We start from the raw sequence: 19,802 nt of genomic DNA on the forward strand, positions 1-19,802 counted from the left end.
GGGGAAGGGCATGGGCACAAATCCCTGACCATCGCATGGACAGGGCATTCCCTTTTAACACAACACAAATTTTTTTAAGAAAAAGGGGTCCAAGGGCAAGTTTAAAGACCCAAAACTAGATACACGTCCCCACTAATATCATAAACAACAAAAAGTATCTAGTGGTCAGAGAGAAAAGAACTCAACTCAAAATTTAACCTCGAACAGAACCCAATTTTTTATACTTATAAAAAATGTGTAAAACCCCAGTGCTCGATTGTGCCAAATTCAATACACGTGGGCAATAAAACCTTCAAGGGCAGATGAAGTTTACCCATCAGTTGCCGATCTGTACCGCCCTTTTTACATCATCTGGGAACTCCTTACCCAGGAATAAATATGTCCACAGTCTAAAGGCGTAATAGTGGCTGTGACAACCCAGTTATCAGGTGAATTAACAAATGGGTGGTGCAGATATAAAATTAATGTGAATTAGGCAGCTGAAAAAGCAGTGCAAGTGATGTGAATAGTGATATGATAAAATTGGATAGAGCTGGGTAGAGGTCTGATTTTAATGTTTTCTGTCAGCTCCTCCAAGTTTAAAATTAAGTGAAAAAAGGAACAAACAACAGATTTAACAAAATATCTGTTCAGTAATGAAGGTCAACATGTTTCTGCATAAAAGACTTATGTGCCTATGCTTTCGTCAGGACCTAGGTTGTTGCTACTGCTATGTAGTGAAATAATAACAAGAAAAATGAAACTTATATCACCTGAAAGTACAGGCTAAATAATCCACCACAATCCTGTTGTAGCGAGAAGTCCGAGGTAGAAAAGTGAGGATAAAGTAAAACATATTAGAAACATATCACAATACATTGCAATGTGACTGATATGCCATTTACAAATTAATCAAATGGTCATTACCACAAAGTTTAGTCAACACTCACCAAATCTTTGTGAGGATAGCGCTTCACCCAACCTGGCTGCAGCTCAGGTATAGAGGAGCACCGCTCTAATTAATAAAAACAACATGAAGACATTCAATAATTCATTGAGTTCGCATTAAGAGATTGCCTAAACAATGCCCATGACTGAGCTCGATATATTTTTTAAAAAGTGTTTGATGAAATGAAAACAAATCTGTTCCAAAGAGCTTCCACGAAGCGAGTCTCAAACTTCACTCAAGCCAATCGTAAGACTCCTCTCTATTAGAAAGCACTTAGTGCCTCTTTGCTTGTGAACACGCTATCCGATATACAGCCATTAAAGAAATGGGGTAACCCAAAAGGTACTGGACCTGGGTATTATACTGATATAAACAAACAACGGTCCAAGACCTATATATTTCTAGACAAGCAATGAATCAAAACTTATTCAATTGAAAGGCATAAATTATTTACACAGCCCTGCTCAATTAATGATTTGAAAACGAATTCACAGTTTATACATGTGTATAAACTGTGAATTCGTTTTCAAATCTTTAATATGACAATAGATTAAAAATATTGCATATATATTTGGAGTTTGTTGCTGTTGCCTATTCTTTTCTTTTGTGTTCATCATTAATTGAGCAGGGCTGTGTAAATAATTTATGCCTTTCAATTGAATAAGTTTTTATTCATTGCTTGTCTAGAAATATATAGGTCTTGGACCGTTGTTTGTTTATATCATCCGATATACAGAGCTGATCACGATATCCGATATACAGAGCGGATCACGAAGTAGTTATTTGTACTCCATCCTGTATACGCAAAGTGCCCTAAACGCGCATTTTCTAAAATTACCATGTCGGCGCTCTAGCTGTAACCAGCGCATAACATGTCAAAAACCCAGTGCGGAGCACGTATATCAAAAGGCTGGGCATCAAAACTACGAAGAGTCCCAGTAAATACTGGGGGTCACGTAACTAACCAGAAGCGTCTGCAGCTCATACCTGTCCGTCGGTGTCTCCCAGCGTCCCTCTTCGCTGACTGGGGAGGCACCGAACGGCTAGTGAGCGGCATATTTGTGAAAGACTTCCGGGCACGTGGACCAATCGTATGATTGTAGTCTGAATGAGATGAAAAATAGTGGCCGCTCACATTTTTAAGAAACAACTTTTGATTCTGTCATAAATACGGTCATTTGGTCATACATTTTCATAATTGTTGTATTAGTATGCACCAATAGATCTCGATAGTTCTACACGTGATCTGACACATTGCGATCTATTTTACGTGTCAGAAGGTGCATGGGAGATGTAGTCCACAGCGAGAAGTATGATTTGAGAGGTCAAGATATCAATACCAGTATCGGTATCTTTCAAATGATAAATGTTAAACAAGGGCCGATTGATCTAATAGACCTAAATTGTCAATATTCAATTAATTTAATATAGAAATTAACAAACCCAAAGTATGTGTGTTTTTTTTGTGTGTATTTTTTCTAAATAGACGCTGGTATATACACAGGGAGACAAAAATCTCTAATAGCGTGTTCACGAGCAAAGAGGCACTAAGTGCTTTCTAATAGAGAGGAGTCTTACGATTGGCTTGAGTGAAGTTTGAGACTCGCTTCGTGGAAGCTCTTTGGAACAGATTTGTTTTCATTTCATCAAACACTTTTTAAAAAATATATCGAGCTCAGTCATGGGCATTGTTTAGGCAATCTCTTAATGCGAACTCAATGAATTATTGAATGTCTTCATGTTGTTTTTTAATTAGAGCGGTGCTCCTCTATACTTGAGCTGCAGCCAGGTGGGGTGAAGCGCTATCCTCACAAAGATTTGGTGAGTGTTGACTAAAATTTGTGATAATGTCCATTTGATTAATTTGTAAATGGCATATCAGTCACATTGCAATGTATTGTGATATGTTTCTAATATGTTTTACTTTCTCCTCACTTTTCTACCTCGGACATCTCGCTACAACAGGATTGTGGTGGATTATTTAGCCTGTACTTTCAGGTGATATAAGTTTCATTTTTCTTGTTATTATTTCACTACATAGCAGTAGTAACAACCTAGGTCCTGACGAAAGCATAGGCACATAAGCCTTTTATGCAGAAACATGTTGACCTCCATTACTGAACAGATATTTTGTTAAATCTGTTGTTTGTTCCTTTTTTCACTTAATTTTAAACTTGGAGGAGCTGAGAGAAAATATTAAAAATCAGACCTCTACCCAGCTCTATCCAATTTTATCATATCACTATTCACATCACTTGCACTGCTTTTTCAGCTGCCTAATTCACATTAATGTTATATCTGCACCACCCATTTGTTCATTAAACTGATAACTGGGTTGTCACAGCCACTATTACGCCTTTAGACTGTGGACATATTTACTCCTGGGTAAGGAGTTCCCAGATGATGTAAAAAGGGCGGTACAGATCGGCAACTGATGGGTAAACTTCATCTGCCCTTGAAGGTTTTATTACCCACGTGTATTGAATTTGGCACAATCGAGCACTGGGGTTTTACACATTTTTTATAAGTATAAAAAATTGGGTTCTGTTCGAGGTTAAATTGTGAGTTGAGTTCTTTTCTCTCTGACCACTAGATACTTTTTGTTGTTTATGGCATTCCCTCTTAACCCCTGTTGCAGATATCTGCTGGTGTAATATCGGCATTTCTTTTTGTGTTTTGTTGCGAACAAATCCAACGTCGGTTTGCCTCAAGTCTGGAATATCCTGCTCATTTGAGATTGTTCTAGTTCCCACTCGTGACAGTCTTAGAGGGACCTGCTGAGTGTGTCCGCCAGGGTGTTGTTGAGGCCTCTGACATGCTCCGCCTTGAGTGTTATGTTGTGTAGCGTCAACCATTCCCACAACTCTTGAGCTCTCTTGACAGAGTTGCCGATCTTGTCCTTCTTTGCTTGTTCACATAAAACATGCTGGTGGTATTGTCTGTCCGAACCAGCACTGATGAGCCGGCAATCCTTGGAAAGAAAGCTTGCAGGGATAGAAAAATTGCTCGCAATTCTAGTCTGTTCATGTGTTGTTGTTTGTACTGTTGCGACCATTTGCCTTGTATCTGCAAATCTTGGAGATGACCTCCCCATCCTTCCATGGAAGCATCTGTGGTCAGAATAAAATCTGGAACCTCCTGAAGAAACGTGAGACCTTGTGCCAAATTGACTCTCTGTGACCACCAATCGAGAGTGTTTACCATGCGTGGTGTGACCTTGATGATGTCGCTGAAGGAACCTACAGCTTGCTGCCACTGAAGGTGCAGTTTCTCCTGTAGAGGTCTCATTCTGAGTCTTGCAAAAGGGACAAGGTTTATGGCTGAAGAGCACATCCCCAGGAATGAGGCGAACATGGGGACCAAACTGACTTTCTTCTTGAGACCTGAAGTGCTAGCTTCTGAAGATGAAGCTGTCTTTCTTGTGACAAGAATGCTTTGCACTGAACCATGTCCAGCCAAGCCCCAAGGAAGGGAAGAACTTGCATCGGACGTAACTGGGATTTGCTTATGTTCACAGTTATCCCCAGAGAGTTGAAGAGATGTTGACACGTTGCAATGGAAGTTCTGACCGATTTGCTTCGAAGGACCTTTGATTAGACAATCGTCCAAGTACGGGAATATATGGGTTCCCCAGGATCGCAATGCTGCAGCCACAGGAGCTAGGCACTTTGTGAAGATCCTTGGAGCAGATTTCAGTCCAAACGGGAGCACTTTGAACTGATAGTAGACGCCACCCACAGTGAAGCGGAGATACTTGCGATGTTTGGGATGTGGAAGTAAGCGTCTTCCATGTCCAGAGAAGCCAGAAAATCTCCCTTGTTGAGGCAACCTAGGATCTCTGAGAGTGTGACCATGCGAAATCCTTGTTTTTTGAGGAATCTGTTCAGGTTGCGAAATCCAGGATCGGTCGCCATTCCCCTGATTTCTTTTTGATCAGGAAAAAACTAGAATAGAAACTTGTCTGTCTCTGATGTACTGGGACCTTCTCTATGGCATTCTGGAGGAGCATTGTACAAGCTTCTTTGAACAATAAGTGAAGACGAGGGCGGGAGTCCCCTGGGCAGAGTGGAAGGTGGCTTGGTGACAAATTCTAGGTATGCCCGTTTTTCACCAGGTCAAAAACCCACTGATCGGTGGTAATTTCTTGCCACCTGTCCACAAATGTTGAAATCTTCGCGCCCACGGGAAGGGGAGAAGGTGTGAATGGCGTCCTGCTGAGATCACTGCTTCCTGCTAGAGTCTCGCCCTTGGTTCTGGGATCGCTTTCGACCTCACTGGCAAGAGAAACTAGGCGTATTGGGTTGGCGATACGATGATTGATAATTCTGCCTATATTGGGGCTGGTACTGCCTGTTCTGCTGTTGGTAACCTCCTCTTGAGGAATAACCATGCCCCTTAGCACCTCTGAATGTTCCACTTCTGTATTGTAGGGAACCCAAAGATCTTGCCGTGTCCGTATCGGTTTTAATTGCTTGGAGAGCCTCATTGATGTGCTTGCCGAACAACGATTCGCCATCGTAAGCCATGTCCAATATCTTTGTCTGGACTTCTGGTCTGAAGGTGGTGGCTTTAAGCGAACCTTGACACCTGAGAACTGCAGCTCCAGCTAGCTGTCTAAAGTTCGTATTTACGATGTCCAGTGCGCAGTCAATCGTTTCCGATACAGCGCGTCCACCCTCCAACAAGATCTTCCGTGCTTTCTGCCTTTTGTCTTCAGGAATGAGATCAATCAAACCAGCTATATCTGACCACATTTGGCAGTCATAGCGCCCTATGATGGCCAGGGAGTTAGCAACTCGGATGGAAGCAGCTGCCATTGTTGAAAACTTTTTCCCAATGAGGTCTAATCGACGTCCCTCCTTATCCGGCGGCATAGTAATTGGTGTTGCCGGATTCTTAGACCTTTGTTGGGCAGCCTGGGAGATGACCGAATCTGGTCTAGGGTGACCAATGAGACAAGAGGGGCTAGTAGCTGTGGCCCGATATTTCTTGTCTATCCGTGGAAGCACCGCAGGCACAGATGCAGGGTTTTTCATGATCTTGACGCCTTCATTCAATATGTAGTCCATTATAGGTACGGCCCTGGTGACCTTCCTAGACTCTTCTTTAAAATCATGAAGGAAACAATCTGTGATCTCCACGGTATCCTGGAGTTGAAATCTGGCAGCAGCCCTCTGCATGAGATTGTGAAAACCCCCTATATCTTCTGGTGACGAATCAGATGGTTGGGTAATAGGTGGCGAAGGCATAGGGATAATATATGAATCTCATGGATCCACATGAGGATTCTCTTGTAATTCTCCTTCTTCAGCTTCCTCTTTAGAGGAGGTGTCTGGATCCTGAGGAGGTTGCGAAGGTGGACGTTCCTCAGAAGGCTCTGTATACAGAGGCATCGGTATCGGAGCCTCAGGTGGAGGTAAATTATCTGGAACTGCCACAGGAGGAGGTGGAGGGATCACCTGCTGTGGTGGAAATCGTTGTCCATAATCTGCGAGCATGGCTTGTAAATCCTGGATCAGATTAGGAGGCAGATGGCTGGTGTCGGACTGATGAACTTGTCTATGATCCACCTTATGGTGTGGAACCACAATGTCTCCTGGTAATAATGCTCACTGCAATCCTCTTCTTCTTCCTCTTCATCCTGACACTTTATATGTAGCTCAGAAGGATGATGAGCTATTCCAAAAGGTCCTTCTTCATCCTCGTAATCGTCATCCTCTTCTTGCGCATATGTATCTAAAAGATGCCACGGAGTAAGAGGCGAAAAAGTACAATATTCATGTCTTTGAAATGTCTTCAGTTGAAAACTCCTAGAAGGAATAGGAGTTGAGTAAGTTGGAGCTGCAACTAAAGCCTTAGCTGCAGCTCGTAATAGCATTGTAGATGGTATGGTCGTCGACGGGATCTCCGTTGATGGACTTATCGTCGATGGGCTCTTTGTTATTGTTGTCGATGGAATTGTCATCGACGGGATGGTCGTCGATGAGATCGTCGTCGACAAGATCGTTGTCAACGAAATCATCGTCGACGGGCTCGACGTCGACGGCATTATCGTCGACGGACTAGAGGTCTTCGTCGATGGGGCAGTCGTCGATGAAGCAGTAGTCAAAGGCGCAGAAGGTACCTGTGTCTTCGTCAACGGTACGTCCCTCGTTGACGATGCAGGCTTCGTCGATGGAGCTTTCGTCGACTTATGCTTCGATGAAGATTTCGTCGATGGGGCTTTCGTCTACGATTCTTCGAAGACGTTCTTCTTAGAAGCCACAGCAATCCTCGTTGACAAATAGGGAGATGTGATTGACAACGTAGATATAGTCTCCGTCGACAATGGAGCAGAAGAAGTGACAGAAACTGTTGGCGATGGAGGGAAAGCCATAGGTTTTGAAAAGCTTTTACTCACTGTTTTTATAGATTGTCTGTGAGAGTCCTTGAGAGCAGAAGTCTGTGGAGACTTTGAAGGCCCAGAGGATGCAGAAGGAGACCTCTGAAGAGAGCCTGAAGTAGAGTGGGAGGACTTTAGATGTTTTCTCCCTTCACTAGAAGAACTGTCCTGAGATACGCTCTCTTGCTGGACGTTGAGGCTCTGTCATCCTCTTCAGCTGAGGAGAATTTAAGCCACAACAGGACTCTAGCCTCTCTAACCCTCAGAGTCTTAGAAGGGAAGGTGCAGCAGATTTTACAATCTTTTGCCTCATGCTTGGGGTAGAGGCAGTAGATACAGTCCTTATGTTGATCATCAACATGGACTCTTTTCTTGTTGCAGGTTCTGCAGGGCTTGAACAAGGCCTTGTTATCAGACATCTTGAAGAAAAACTGAGCTGGCACTCAGGGAGACTCCCTTCCACACGACGTGCGGTGAAAATCTGAGGAGAACTGGCTCTGCAGAGAGGGTTCTAGAGGGTGCTGATAGCTGATTGGTTGTACCAAAAGTTTGGTTCTTTTAGCATAATGATGTAGATAGGCTACTAAGAGAAGGGCTCAGGCCTATTTTCTTTAGGACCTACTACTGTTATTTACCTTTGGCACTGCTACTTTATTTTCCGTGGGACTCCCGCCTTGGCGACGGGGAATGATTCAGGCATGTGAATTTATGAAAGATACCCCAATACTGGATAATGTGTAAATACGCAAATTTTACTGAACCATATTGAAATGATCCTAAATTGTCGAAAAACTGTAAATTACTACAAATTTTAAAACAATGGGTAGCTTCATAGGCAATCAATATCTTGTGCAAATAAGCTTTCAGTGCTGCATAATAAAGTGAAAATAAGAGAGAATTCATGAATCATAAATATATATTCAGATACAAAAATTTATATATATATAAATATATATATGCTCGCAAATCTTCTCACAACAATGTCGCACACATCCAACAAACGGGGTGAGTGCAAGTCAGCGAGTGTGCGAGACCCACTTATGAATGAAAAGTAAAGCTGGGAAAATATGTAAGATTTAAAAGGCCAGCACAAAACATGTCAATTTCATGGAATTTTAATGGCAATGCGTTTCAACCATGCCGGGTCTTCGACACTGCCTAATTACAAAAACACTGTGCTCAATCTCCCTTAAATAATACATTTTGTATAATAATAATATAATTTTGTGCACTGGCAAGATTTATCATAATATTTATATGATATATGCTGTGAGAAGTTAGCCTGGCATATGATGTCCACTATTCTAGTGGGCACCTTGCACCAGTCTAAACGACCCTTATTGATGGTGGTTGTAAAGTCAACCTTATAGACAAGCTATCCTAGTGGTAGCATGGACCAGCAGTCTTAGGCTAAACTCCAAAGAGCATGTGAAGCTGTTTGTTTTACCAATTATAAATCCCTTGAATACCAAATGAAAGGACACCACACAAGGTATATATAAAATATATATGTATTTATTTCTAACACAACCCCTCTGACTTCTTTATGAGTTCAGAGATCGAAGTACATCACAAGTTACTCAATTAGCATACGATAAGTTGCACAAATACAGTTTTGCCCTAGGGGCCTCACAAACCATATACTAAGTAAGTAGTAAAAGAACCACTTCAGGAATAGGGAGTAGGCCTAGGGAATCGCTGGGGCTACACTAGACAACCAAAAGGTTAGGAAGTAGGAGACCCAGGGGAGACGCGTGCAGTGTCTAAACACAGTCGCAAGTTACCGTTGACTTATAATGGAGAACGAAGAAGTTACAAAGTTACTGATTAAGGACACTTCCGGATGGACTACGGTGAAACCCTTTTTAACTAGGACACTTGAAGAATCAATACCCACGGGAGCACCGGGGTACTCAAGTTACCTCACCCAGGGAAGCCGGGTGCATAGGTGTCTTTTCGTGTCAGGTTTCGTCGATGCTTTCAATAGAGATCTGCAAAAGAAGTGCTACAGGCGGCCAGTGGAAGAGTGGATCGAAGAAGTGAAGAACTTGAAAGCAGAGGGGACAGAGTCTGGGTCACTAGCCTGTGACCAGGAAGGAACCAGGCGATGTCGCAATGATCTCAGGTGAGGAGGTGAAGCTTGTCTATGCAGCCACGAGGACCAGGAGGTGTCGATGACGAGCAGGAGCTGGATTCGAGCTGGCCACGAAGGATCTAGTTGACTGCGGTGTCGGTATCCGCATTGGTCCCAACAAGCCTTTGCAAACGCAATCCAAGCAGGGAAGGGAAGCTGGAGCAAGCCTGGAGCAACCAGGAAAGCAGTGTAGTTTCAAAAGAAAGTCTTCGGAGGGCTAACTAGCCAGCGGGCTAGCAACCGGAAAGACGCGTCGAGCTGAAATGCAGGAGCAGGCCCCACACGGCACTCGTGGAGGGCTGAGCTTTGGTGCAAATGGCACTCGGGTCTGGAGCTTCTCATACCCTAATGCACAACTGCGAGGGTACCTCAGGAGTCGAGCAGTTAGCAAAATGCAGGAAGTCCAGGGTGTCCGGTTCCACGTCTCTCGTGTTCGCCACGGGTCTCAGCTTTGCTGTGGATGTGGATCTGAGTCAGAGAAGTCTGAGTCCAGTTCCTGAGTCACTGAGTCTTCAGGTTCCGGCAGGAGCATCGACAAAGCAAACCGGCAAGTTACTGGTGGTGCCTGTTTGCACAGGGAGGTCACTCCTTGCCCACAAGGGAGATGTCTTCAGTCTTCTAGTCGATGTAGAACGTCGAAGGTCCAAGAGTTTTGTTTCAGAGTTTCCGTCCAGGATAATGTAAAGTCTCTAGGCACAGCTCCTATCTTTATACTGATTTTAGGGGCTGGATTACCTGCTAGGTCCGTCCTATGGGTGGACCTGGGAAGGGTGTGGTTACACCCCTTTCCCTTTGTACAGTTTCGCGCCAGAGCGGGGCTGGAGTGCCCCAGCAACTGGTTTGAACCGGGCTATGCATGGAGCACCTTGTGTGCCCCAGGCAGTGTCTGGAAAAGCATCTTTCCATTGAACCCACCCTGCCCCAATACACTACAGGCTGTCTGGGGAGGTGCTAGCACCTCCCCTGTCAGGAAAGCTATTGTCCAGGCCTCCCTTGCCGGAGTATCGTCCAGCAGCAGGAGGTCAGACTCGTGTCTGTGGCAGCAGCATCCATTTTGTGATGCTGAGGTTTAACTTTAACCGGGTAAAGCAGTAACTACATGTCTTCTCCCTCTAGAAGGGTGGAATGCTACCTCCGCCGCCAGGACTGGCGGGGGGTAGTATTCCAAATTGTTTGACACCTTACACGACATGTTTTGATAAAGCCAAACCAAAGTTAGCATTAACCGCGAGGATTATTGTGAGAAGTTGGCCTGATATGTGATGTCCACTATTCTAGTGGGCACCCTGTAACAGTCCAAATAACTCTTATGGTGATGGTTGTAAAGTCAACCTTAAAGACCAGCTATCCTAGTGGTAGCATGGACAAAGCAGTCTTAGGCTAAAACTTCAGAGAGCATGTGAAACCAGCTGTTTTACCATATGTAACCCCTTGAATACCAAATGAAAGGACACCACACAGGTTATATATAAAATATATATGTATTTATTACTAACACAACCCCTCTGAACTCTTTATGAGGTCAGAGGCACAAGTCCATAACAAGATACTTAATTATCATACAATAAGTTGCACAAAATACAGTCGAGCCCTTGGGGCATTGCAAACCATATATTAAAATAGTGGTATAAGAACCACGTCACGAACAAGGAATAGGCCTACGGCCTAGGGAATCGCTGGGGCTACACTGAACTACCAAAGGTTAGGAAGCAGGATGCCCACGGGAAGCGTGTGCAGTGTCTTAACACACACGCGGGTTCTCATAGGAATACTATTAGAACGTAAGAGTTAGAAACTAGTTGATTTAGGACACTTCCGGATGGACTAGGAGAAAGCTACTAAAAACTAGGACACTTGGATAGTCAATACCCACAGGAGCACCGGAGTACACGCGTTACCTCACCCACAGGAGCCGGGTGCATAGGTGTCAAGTTGTGTCGGGTTTCGTCGCTGAATCCTACGGAGACCTGTGAAAAGATGCTGCAGGCGACCAGAAGAGAAGCGTCTGGTTGGATCCAAGGGCGGATCGAGGCTGAAGAGTACCTGAAAGCAAAGGGGACAGAGTCTGGGTCACTAGCCAGTGACCAGTAAGGAACCAGGAAGGAACCAGGCGATGTCGTGAAGCAATCAGGTGATGTTGTGAAGCTTGTCTCTGCAGCCACGTGTACCAGGAGGCGTCGACGATGACCAGGAGCTGGATACGGACTGTCCCACGAAGGATCTAGTTGTTGGCGGTGTCGGCTTCCAGATTGAAGTCAACAAGCCTTGGCAAAGGCAACCCACGCAGGAATGGAACATGACTTCTGTTGCAGACCAGCAAGGTCTGGGGGGCTTCTCCTTTTCAGGGGCGCAGGGGCCAGCCTGGAGCAACCTGGCCAGCAGTGTAAGTTCGAAGGTTCAGCGTCACAGAGGCCACTAGCCAACGGGAAAGTGACCGGACAGAAGCGTCGAGCACAAAAACACTAGCAGGCCCCACGCGGCATTCGTGGAGTGTGGAGGGCTGTGCGTCGGTGTAAAAGGTGCTCGGGGCTGGGGCTTCTCAATCACCAATTCACAACTTTGAGGGTCCCTCATAAGCTGCACAAGTAGCAATGAGCAAGTTTTCCAAGATGGCCGGTCCCACGTCTCTCATCGCCTCCACGGGTCTCAGCTTGCTGTGGCTGTGGATCGGGGTCAAAGAAGTCTGGAAGTCTGGTTCTTGTCGGGCTCTGTGCTCCGGCTCCAGCGGGAGTGTCGACAAAGCAAACCGCATATCGCTAGATGGTGCCTGTTTGCACAGGGTGGTCACTCCTTGACCACAAGGGAGATTCTTCAGTCTTCTAGTTGCAGTAGAATGTTGAAGGTCCAGAGTTTCGTTTCAAGTTTCAGTTCAGGATAAATCTCAAGTCTCTTGACTCAGCTCCTACCTTTATACTAATCAAAGGGGCTGGATTACCTGCTAGGTCCCTCCTATGGGTGGGACCAGGGAAGGGGGTGGCTACACCCCTTTCCCTTTGTCCAGTTTCGCGCCAGAGCTGGGGCTGAAGTGCCCCAGCAACTGGTTTTAACCGGACTATGCATGGAGCACCTTGTTTGCCCCAGGCAGTGTCTCATTTCATTCAGGCCTCCCTGCCCCAATACACTATGGCCTGTCTGGGGTGGTGCTAGCCCCTCCCAAGACAGGAAACCTATTGTCCAAGCCTCCCTCGCTGGAAGGACTCCCAGCAGCAGGAGGTCAGACTTGTGTCTGTGGCAGCAGCATCTATTTTGTGATGCTGAGGCTCTGGTTAACTTTAACTGGGATTAACAGGAACAACATGTCTTCTCCCTCTAGAAGGATGGAATGCTACTCCCGTCACCAGAACTGGTGAGGGGGTAGTATTCCAAAGCGTATGACACCTTACACGACATGTTTCGATAAAACCAAACCAAAGTTAGCATTAACCGCGAGGGATATAATGCACTTAAGAGTATATGGTATGGCTATATAATAGAACAGCTATAAGGACATGGTTTCGAAAGCTGCAGACAGGCTCAGCTCATGCTAGAGCCTCATCTCACATAAAACCAAGCACTCTGCCTCCAGGATTGTTAAAGCCTGCCATAGGAGTGACTTATAGGTATATATGTGTCTATATGTAATGGTAGGTATAGGGATGCTATACCTAAGCAAGGGGTGATTACACGACCTTGCCCCAGCTGAGTGATCAGCCAGTTGTGTCAATGTGGATGGCCAGCCAGGGGTGGCATAATACATGCTGCAGCCCCTGGTAGGCCTTGGATGCACCTATGCCCTGGGTACCTATAGTACACTTTACAGGGGCTCATAAGGTGACCCAATATCCAATTGGAGATGTACCTAAAGTACATGGAGTCCATTTTACAGTGAGAGCAGATAGCCTGGGGCCCTGATTAGCAGGATCCCAGGCCAACTAAGTTGAAAACCAGCTAAACACTAGGCAAAAAGTTGGGGTAACCATATAGTCAGATATCCACCTTCCTACAATTATAATGCACTTAAGAGTATATGGTATGGCTATATCATAGAACAGCTATAAGGAGATGGTTCTGAAAGCTGCAGAGGGGCTCAGCTCATGCTAGGGAACCCTCTCACATAAAACCAAGTACTCTGCCTCCAGGATTGTTAAGGCCTGCCATAGGAGTGACTTATAGGTTACTATGTGTCTATATATAAGGTAGATATAGATATACTATATCTAAGTAAGGGTTGAATACACCACCTTACCCAAGCTGAGTGATCAGCCTGTGGTGTCAGTTTGGATGGCCAGCCAGGGGTGGCATAATACATGCTGCAGCCCCTGGTAGGCCTTGGATTCACCTATGCCCTGGGTACCTATGGTACACTATACAGGGGCTCACAAAGGTGACCCAATACCCAATCAGGTTTGTACCTAAAAGTACGTGGTGTCCATTTTATAGGGAGAGCAGATAGCCTGGGGCCCTGAATAGCAGGATCCCAGGCCAACGAAGTCAACAAGCTGCGAGCAAATACTTTAGAGAGCCAGCCCTGCCAGCAATAGTGTTAATGTATTGGCAGTGTGTGTCCTGTGTTCGCACTGCTGGCCTCAGACCAATTGTGAGTCCTGTTAACGGCTGGAAAAACATGGTTGGGGTGTTGGGGGGGGGGGGGGGGGGTTAAGCAGGCAAAAGCATACGTTTTCAAAGCACGAGCTAAGTGAGACGTACCTGCAGCATGTAGGGGGCCACCAGAAATGCATTAACACCTTGCTTGTAAAACAGGGTCAAGTGTAGCCGCCACCAAGTCTGGAGTGGTGTGAAACGTTGCAATAGTTACTAAATGTGTTTGAATGCGAGTCTGCCATCGCACAATAAAGAGAAAATTGTCTCCTTGTAAATAAAGATCGTTATCATAGGTAGGAGATGCAAATGTGGCTTTGATGCAGTTGCACATATGGGTGATGTTTACACAACAATCTGGCAAATTTGTACCAGAGATAAAAATGTTGTACGAAAGTTTTTTTTTTGCGCCTTCACAGTTAATTTTTTAAGAAAGTGTAAGAAAATACTCTACCCAACACTGCTTCCTTAAGTAAAATAGACTCGACATCATCATGGACCAGAAACTATTGAAAGTAAAGTAGTAACGGAGAGATTACGTTATTTTTGCGCAGGATGACAAAATATTGATCTGATGCCAATATTTTTGTATTTTTCAGTAAAGAGAGGAAACAGGGTGTTGCTTCTAGCAGTCCTACAAAGGCCAACGTTATTGGCAGTGTTAATTTGTAAATCAGTGTTCAACAGCTAAAGCTCCGTTTTACAGAAGAGTTAAGTTCCATAATATGAACATCTCAAAGTCAGTCTAAAACCACAATTTACAGGAAGGGCATCCTGCTGGACAATGACAACAAGCTGTTTGCCGCGAAAGTGAAACGAGACGCATGGGGAGCAGCAGCCTTTGATGTGCCGGCCGGCCATGCAGTGAATAATTAGGGGAGGAGAGATGCTGGCCTGAGGCAGAGCGCACCATATGGAGAGGGAGGGGGGTGGGCCGAGTGCAGGAGAAATGCTGCTGGCAGGGGGAAGGCTCGGGCAAGCTCGTGCATGAGGAGCTTGTCACGTGATTCTATTCTCGTGAACTGTTTGAAATCCGCCTGTTAGGAATTTTCTGGTTTAGCAGTAATAGGTTCGAGTAAACTCGACCTAAAAACCAGCTAAACACTAGGCAAAAAGTTGGGGTAACCATATAGTCAGATATCCACCTTCCTACATATACCACCTATTTTCTGATTTAAATTCCATTTAATTTTTGCCGATGTGTCTAAATGCATAAGCCTGCACTGACAGAGCTAGTGCATATTATGCATTTCCTCCCACCTTTTATGTTTAGTATTTTTCCTGTGTTGAACACAAAATGTATTCTTTGAGGGAGATTGAGTACAGTGTTTTTGTAATTAGGCTGTGACGAAGACCCGGCAGGGTTGAAACGCGTTGCCATTAAAATTCCATTAAATCGACACGCTGTGTGCAGGCTTTTTGAATCGTCCATATTATATATATATATATATATATATATATATATATATATATATGTATATATATATATATATATATATGTATGTATATATATACATATATATATACATACATATATATATGTCAGGAACTACATAAACACACACACACTTGCCACTGAATGAATGAATGAATACTTTATTTGTGTGGTTACTTAAAACCATTACAATAAAACAAAGTAAAAAAGAACACTTGCCACTGTGTGGTTTAGTTACAGTTAGGCTGTTTCTTAGAATGATTGTTTTTCTGTTTGCTAATAACTTTGGCTCTGTTTAACAAATCTTCACCCAGCTTTCCAAAAAAGTTCATCCACATCAGGTCGTTCTAGGAAAGTCTCAGGGTGATCCTTCAAGTGGGGGCCCAAAATGGAATTTCCCAATGCAATTTCCATAGGGATTTTTTAACAGAGCTACAGTACAAACGGCTGAATGAATTACACAAAGTTTGGCAGAAAGCTAGATCTTCAACGAGAAAGTGTGCTTTTTGTAAATTAGTGTAAAGCCGGTCAGTAGTTTTTGAGAAATTAAAGTTAAAAACTTTATGTAAACCTGGACAGTTGGGTTAGCAGGACTCCAGCAGGAGTCCCACTGGCACACAACTTCTAACAATAGAGTGTTCTGATTGCCTGAGGGCGCTTTTCTACCTATCAGCTCTGTTGCATTCACAGCTGAACCTTACATTTGAGCAAAACATGTATGTGCATTATGAATGTACAGTCCTTGTGTTCTGAACATTGTTTCATAAACCCTGCAATCTGTGAAAGTGTCTATTGTCCCATTTCCCTCTAACTTCAAGATATTTTAAGCCTGACCAAAATGTATGATTTTGAAAGGTTGGCCCAACCTTTCTCTGAACATTCTTACTGTATATATATCTCTTGCTGTCTTAAGTAACTGGGGGTTTCTATGTTTTTGGAAGGAAGTACCCTGAGATTTTCTGTCTGGAAGAAAGAGAGAGATACAAAGCGGTGTTTAACGACCAGTACTGCGAGTATAAAGAACTATTTGCTGAAGTTCGGGCTACTCTCTCAAAGTTTACAGAACTGGATAGCATGATGGGTAAACTGCCCCGACAGAGTGACAGAGCAAAGGTCAGTATGAGAGTTGTGGACAAATCCAACATCCACTTGTTTGTAATTTGGAAAAGAGAAAAATATGCTACTGATTCCCATGCTGTATTTGATGGTGCATGTTAGAGAAACCTCCCAACTACTGCTGATGGTGTACTTTGTATATATTAGGGAAGCTTGGCATTCTGCTGATAATGCTGTACTTGTTCGGTATATTAGGGAACCTTGCCCAGCTTTGGCTGTTGGTCTACTTATTGTGTATGTCAGTGAAGAAAACAAGTTACTTACCTGTAACTTTGGTTCCCCAGTATTGGTAACTTTCATAGATTCCCATGCTTTTGTATCATTCCCCGTCGTCGGAATGGGAGTCTCGGTAACAAGAATAACATAGCAGTAGGTACAAAAGAGAAAGAAAAAGGCCTAGGCCTCATTCCCTTTTGTAGCATATCCACCTCTTTTTGTAAAAGAGACCAAACTAAGCATTAGCCAATCAGAGGAGCCTCACCCCATGGAACCCTCCTGAAGGAACCTCAGAGCCTCAGATTTTCGTAGCCGTTGTGTAACAGTAACCACATCTGCTGATGGCTGAGCTTTCCTCGGGGAGGAGGGTGGGCGCATTGGAAAGTATGAAAGTTGCCAATACTGGGGAACCAAAGTTACAGGTAAGTAACTTGTTTTCTTGCCCCAGTATTGGAACTTTCATAGATTCCCATGCTTTTGTATCAGATTAGCAAGCAGTAGCCATAAACACAATTTGTGGCATAAATATACATTACAATAGCCATCATTACATGAAAACCAAAATGTGTAGAATAAAGGAAGGTGGGATAGAAAGGAAAGCTCACCAATTAGTGCAAGAGGTTCCTCAGGACCGCCTGGCCCACGGCTGTGTACTCCTGTTGCAAGGATTCCAAGCAGTAATGCTTTGTAAAGGTGTGCATACTACTCCAAGTCGCAGCTCTGCAGATGTCTGTGCACTCCCGCGAAGAGAGCTGTTGAAGAAGCCACTGATCTTGTGGAATGCGCTCTAACTTTGCTGGTCAGTGGCTTACCCGCTGCAGTATGGCAATGTAGAATGGCACTTGTAATCCACCTCACAATACCCTGTTTGGATAGAGGGAGGCCCTTGCAAGGACCACCAAAAGCAATAAACAATTGGGAGGATTTACGGAATCCCTTGGTGCGATCCAAATAACATTTTAAGCACCGTTGTACATCCAGAGAATGCAGTAACCTCTCCGCTGGTAAAGTAGGGTGAGGAAAGAAAGCTTTAAGAATAACCGGCTCATTTAAATGGAAGTCCGAGGGCACCTTGGGTATAAACTTTGGGTTAGTCCTCAAGATTACTGTATTCCTTTTGAATTGGAGAAACAGCTCTTGGATTGTGAGAGCCTGCAACTCCCCAATGCATCTTGCTGATGTGAGGGCAAGAAGGAGAGCCAATTTCCATGAAAAGTATTTCATGTCTGATCGATGTATTGGTTCAAATGGGCCCTTCAAGAGCTTTGTGAGGACCAAATTTAATTGCCAAGTAGGAGGCGGAGGCCTCACCGGGGGATAGACATGGAACAATCCTTTGAAAAACTGTTTAACTATCCTGGAAGACCAAAGAGAAGGTCCAGACTCAGAACGTCTGTACCTAGAAATCGCTGCCAAATGAACTTTTATGGATGAATGGGCCATCCCAGTCTTAGCTAAGGACAAAAGATAAGGCAGCAATTCATGAGGTTCTCAAGAAAAAGGGTCCACATTCTCTTTTCTGCACCAAATGCAAAATCTCTTCCATTTGAGACGGTAAGTTTTGTTCGTGGAAGGGGCTCTAGCCTGGGAGATAACCTCTTTCATTTCATTTGAGATGGGAAGGTTCATAAATTCTCGCTGTTCAGGAGCCATGCTGTCAGGTGCAATGACTCTGGATCCGGATGTCAAATTTGCCCTGCGGACATTGTGAGAAGGTCTGGAATGGCTCGCAAAGGAAGAGGAGGAGCCAGCGACAACAGATGGAGTTCTGTGAACCAGAACTGTCTCGGCCAAGCAGGGGCTATCAAGATCATCTTGCATGGTTCTACTCTGATCTTTCTGATAAGGCTCGGGATCAGTGGAATGGGGGGAAAGGCGTAGACAAATGTCCCTGACCAGGCTATCGAAAGTGCATTCCCCAATGATCCTCGGTGGTGAAGCCTGCTTGCATGAGACCGGCATTTCTTGTTGGTCAGTGTGGCAAATAGATCTATTGCAGGTTTGCCCCACTGTTGGAAGAAATCGTCCATAACCCGCTGATTCAGTTCCCACTCGTGACTGATCGAGGATAATTTGCTTAGTCTGTCGGCATGCTCGTTTAAAATCCCTTGCAAAAAACACAGTTGATGGACAGAATGCAGAACAATGTCTTACATTCACCCCAGTACAAAGATTTGGGCCTAAATCCATTGTTTTTTTTGCACTCCACACCACCCTAGGTCAGACACTGGCTATATGCAAATCAGCCTTGACCCTGTGCCACATGGGAACAGTCCAGCCCAAACTACCAAGCCATGTCTTTCCTAGACCGGAATCAAGCATCCAAGGACCGGTTTCTGGCTATCAGCCTTCTTCAGCCTGGATAGCTTGACTCCAGTGATGTGAAGAGCCCTTTAAAATCCCTGGCAGGTGTTCTGCCTGCAGTGACATCCGGTGAAGGATCGCCCATTCCCAGATTTCTTGAGCTTCCTGAGACAACAGGAGAGACCTGGTTCCCCCTTCCTTGTTTACGTAATGCATGGCGGTGGTGTTGTCCGTCCGGATGAGAACCTTTGAACCTCTTAGGCAAGGGAGAAAAGCTTGAAGAGCCAGTTTAATTGCTCTGAGCTCCAAGAGATTGATGTGGAGCCGACGGTTCTGAGGAGACCAATGTCCACTGACATGCAGGTCCTGAAGTACTGCTCCCCAACCATCCAACGACGCATCCGTCGTCACCCCCTGAGAGACGGATCGCTTACGAAGGATAGACTTTGGGACAAGTTTTCCTGCTTTGTCCACCACAAGGCCACTTTATTCATTGCTGAGGTGATGGCCACCTTGTCGTCGAACGACCCGTGAATCTGTTTCCATTGGATGTCCAGTTGTTCCTGAAGAGGACGCATCCTCAATCTGCAGTGTGGAAATCGAGGAATGCATGAAGAAATTAACCCCAGAAGAGATCTGTAGCGGCGTACTGGAAGACACCTTTTTCTTTGTAAGTCTAGCGCCATGGTCTGCAGTTTTTTCTGCCTCT

At 44.6% G+C, this 19,802-nt stretch overlaps 1 protein-coding gene across 1 annotated transcript in view; it reads left to right on the top strand.

Moving 5' to 3' along the window:
• The window catches only part of OCEL1 (occludin/ELL domain containing 1), a 106,763-nt gene that overhangs the window by 34,111 nt on the left and 52,850 nt on the right, over positions 1-19,802 (top strand). Inside the window, exon 4 of the mRNA XM_086946806.1 lies at positions 16,399-16,570. Coding sequence (XP_086802932.1) covers positions 16,399-16,570 — 172 coding nt within the window. The remainder of the gene's footprint in view (positions 1-16,398; positions 16,571-19,802) is intronic.

This window comes from Lissotriton vulgaris, chromosome 12 (assembly GCF_964263255.1).
Source record: "Lissotriton vulgaris chromosome 12, aLisVul1.2, whole genome shotgun sequence".
Lineage (NCBI taxonomy): Eukaryota > Metazoa > Chordata > Amphibia > Caudata > Salamandridae > Lissotriton > Lissotriton vulgaris.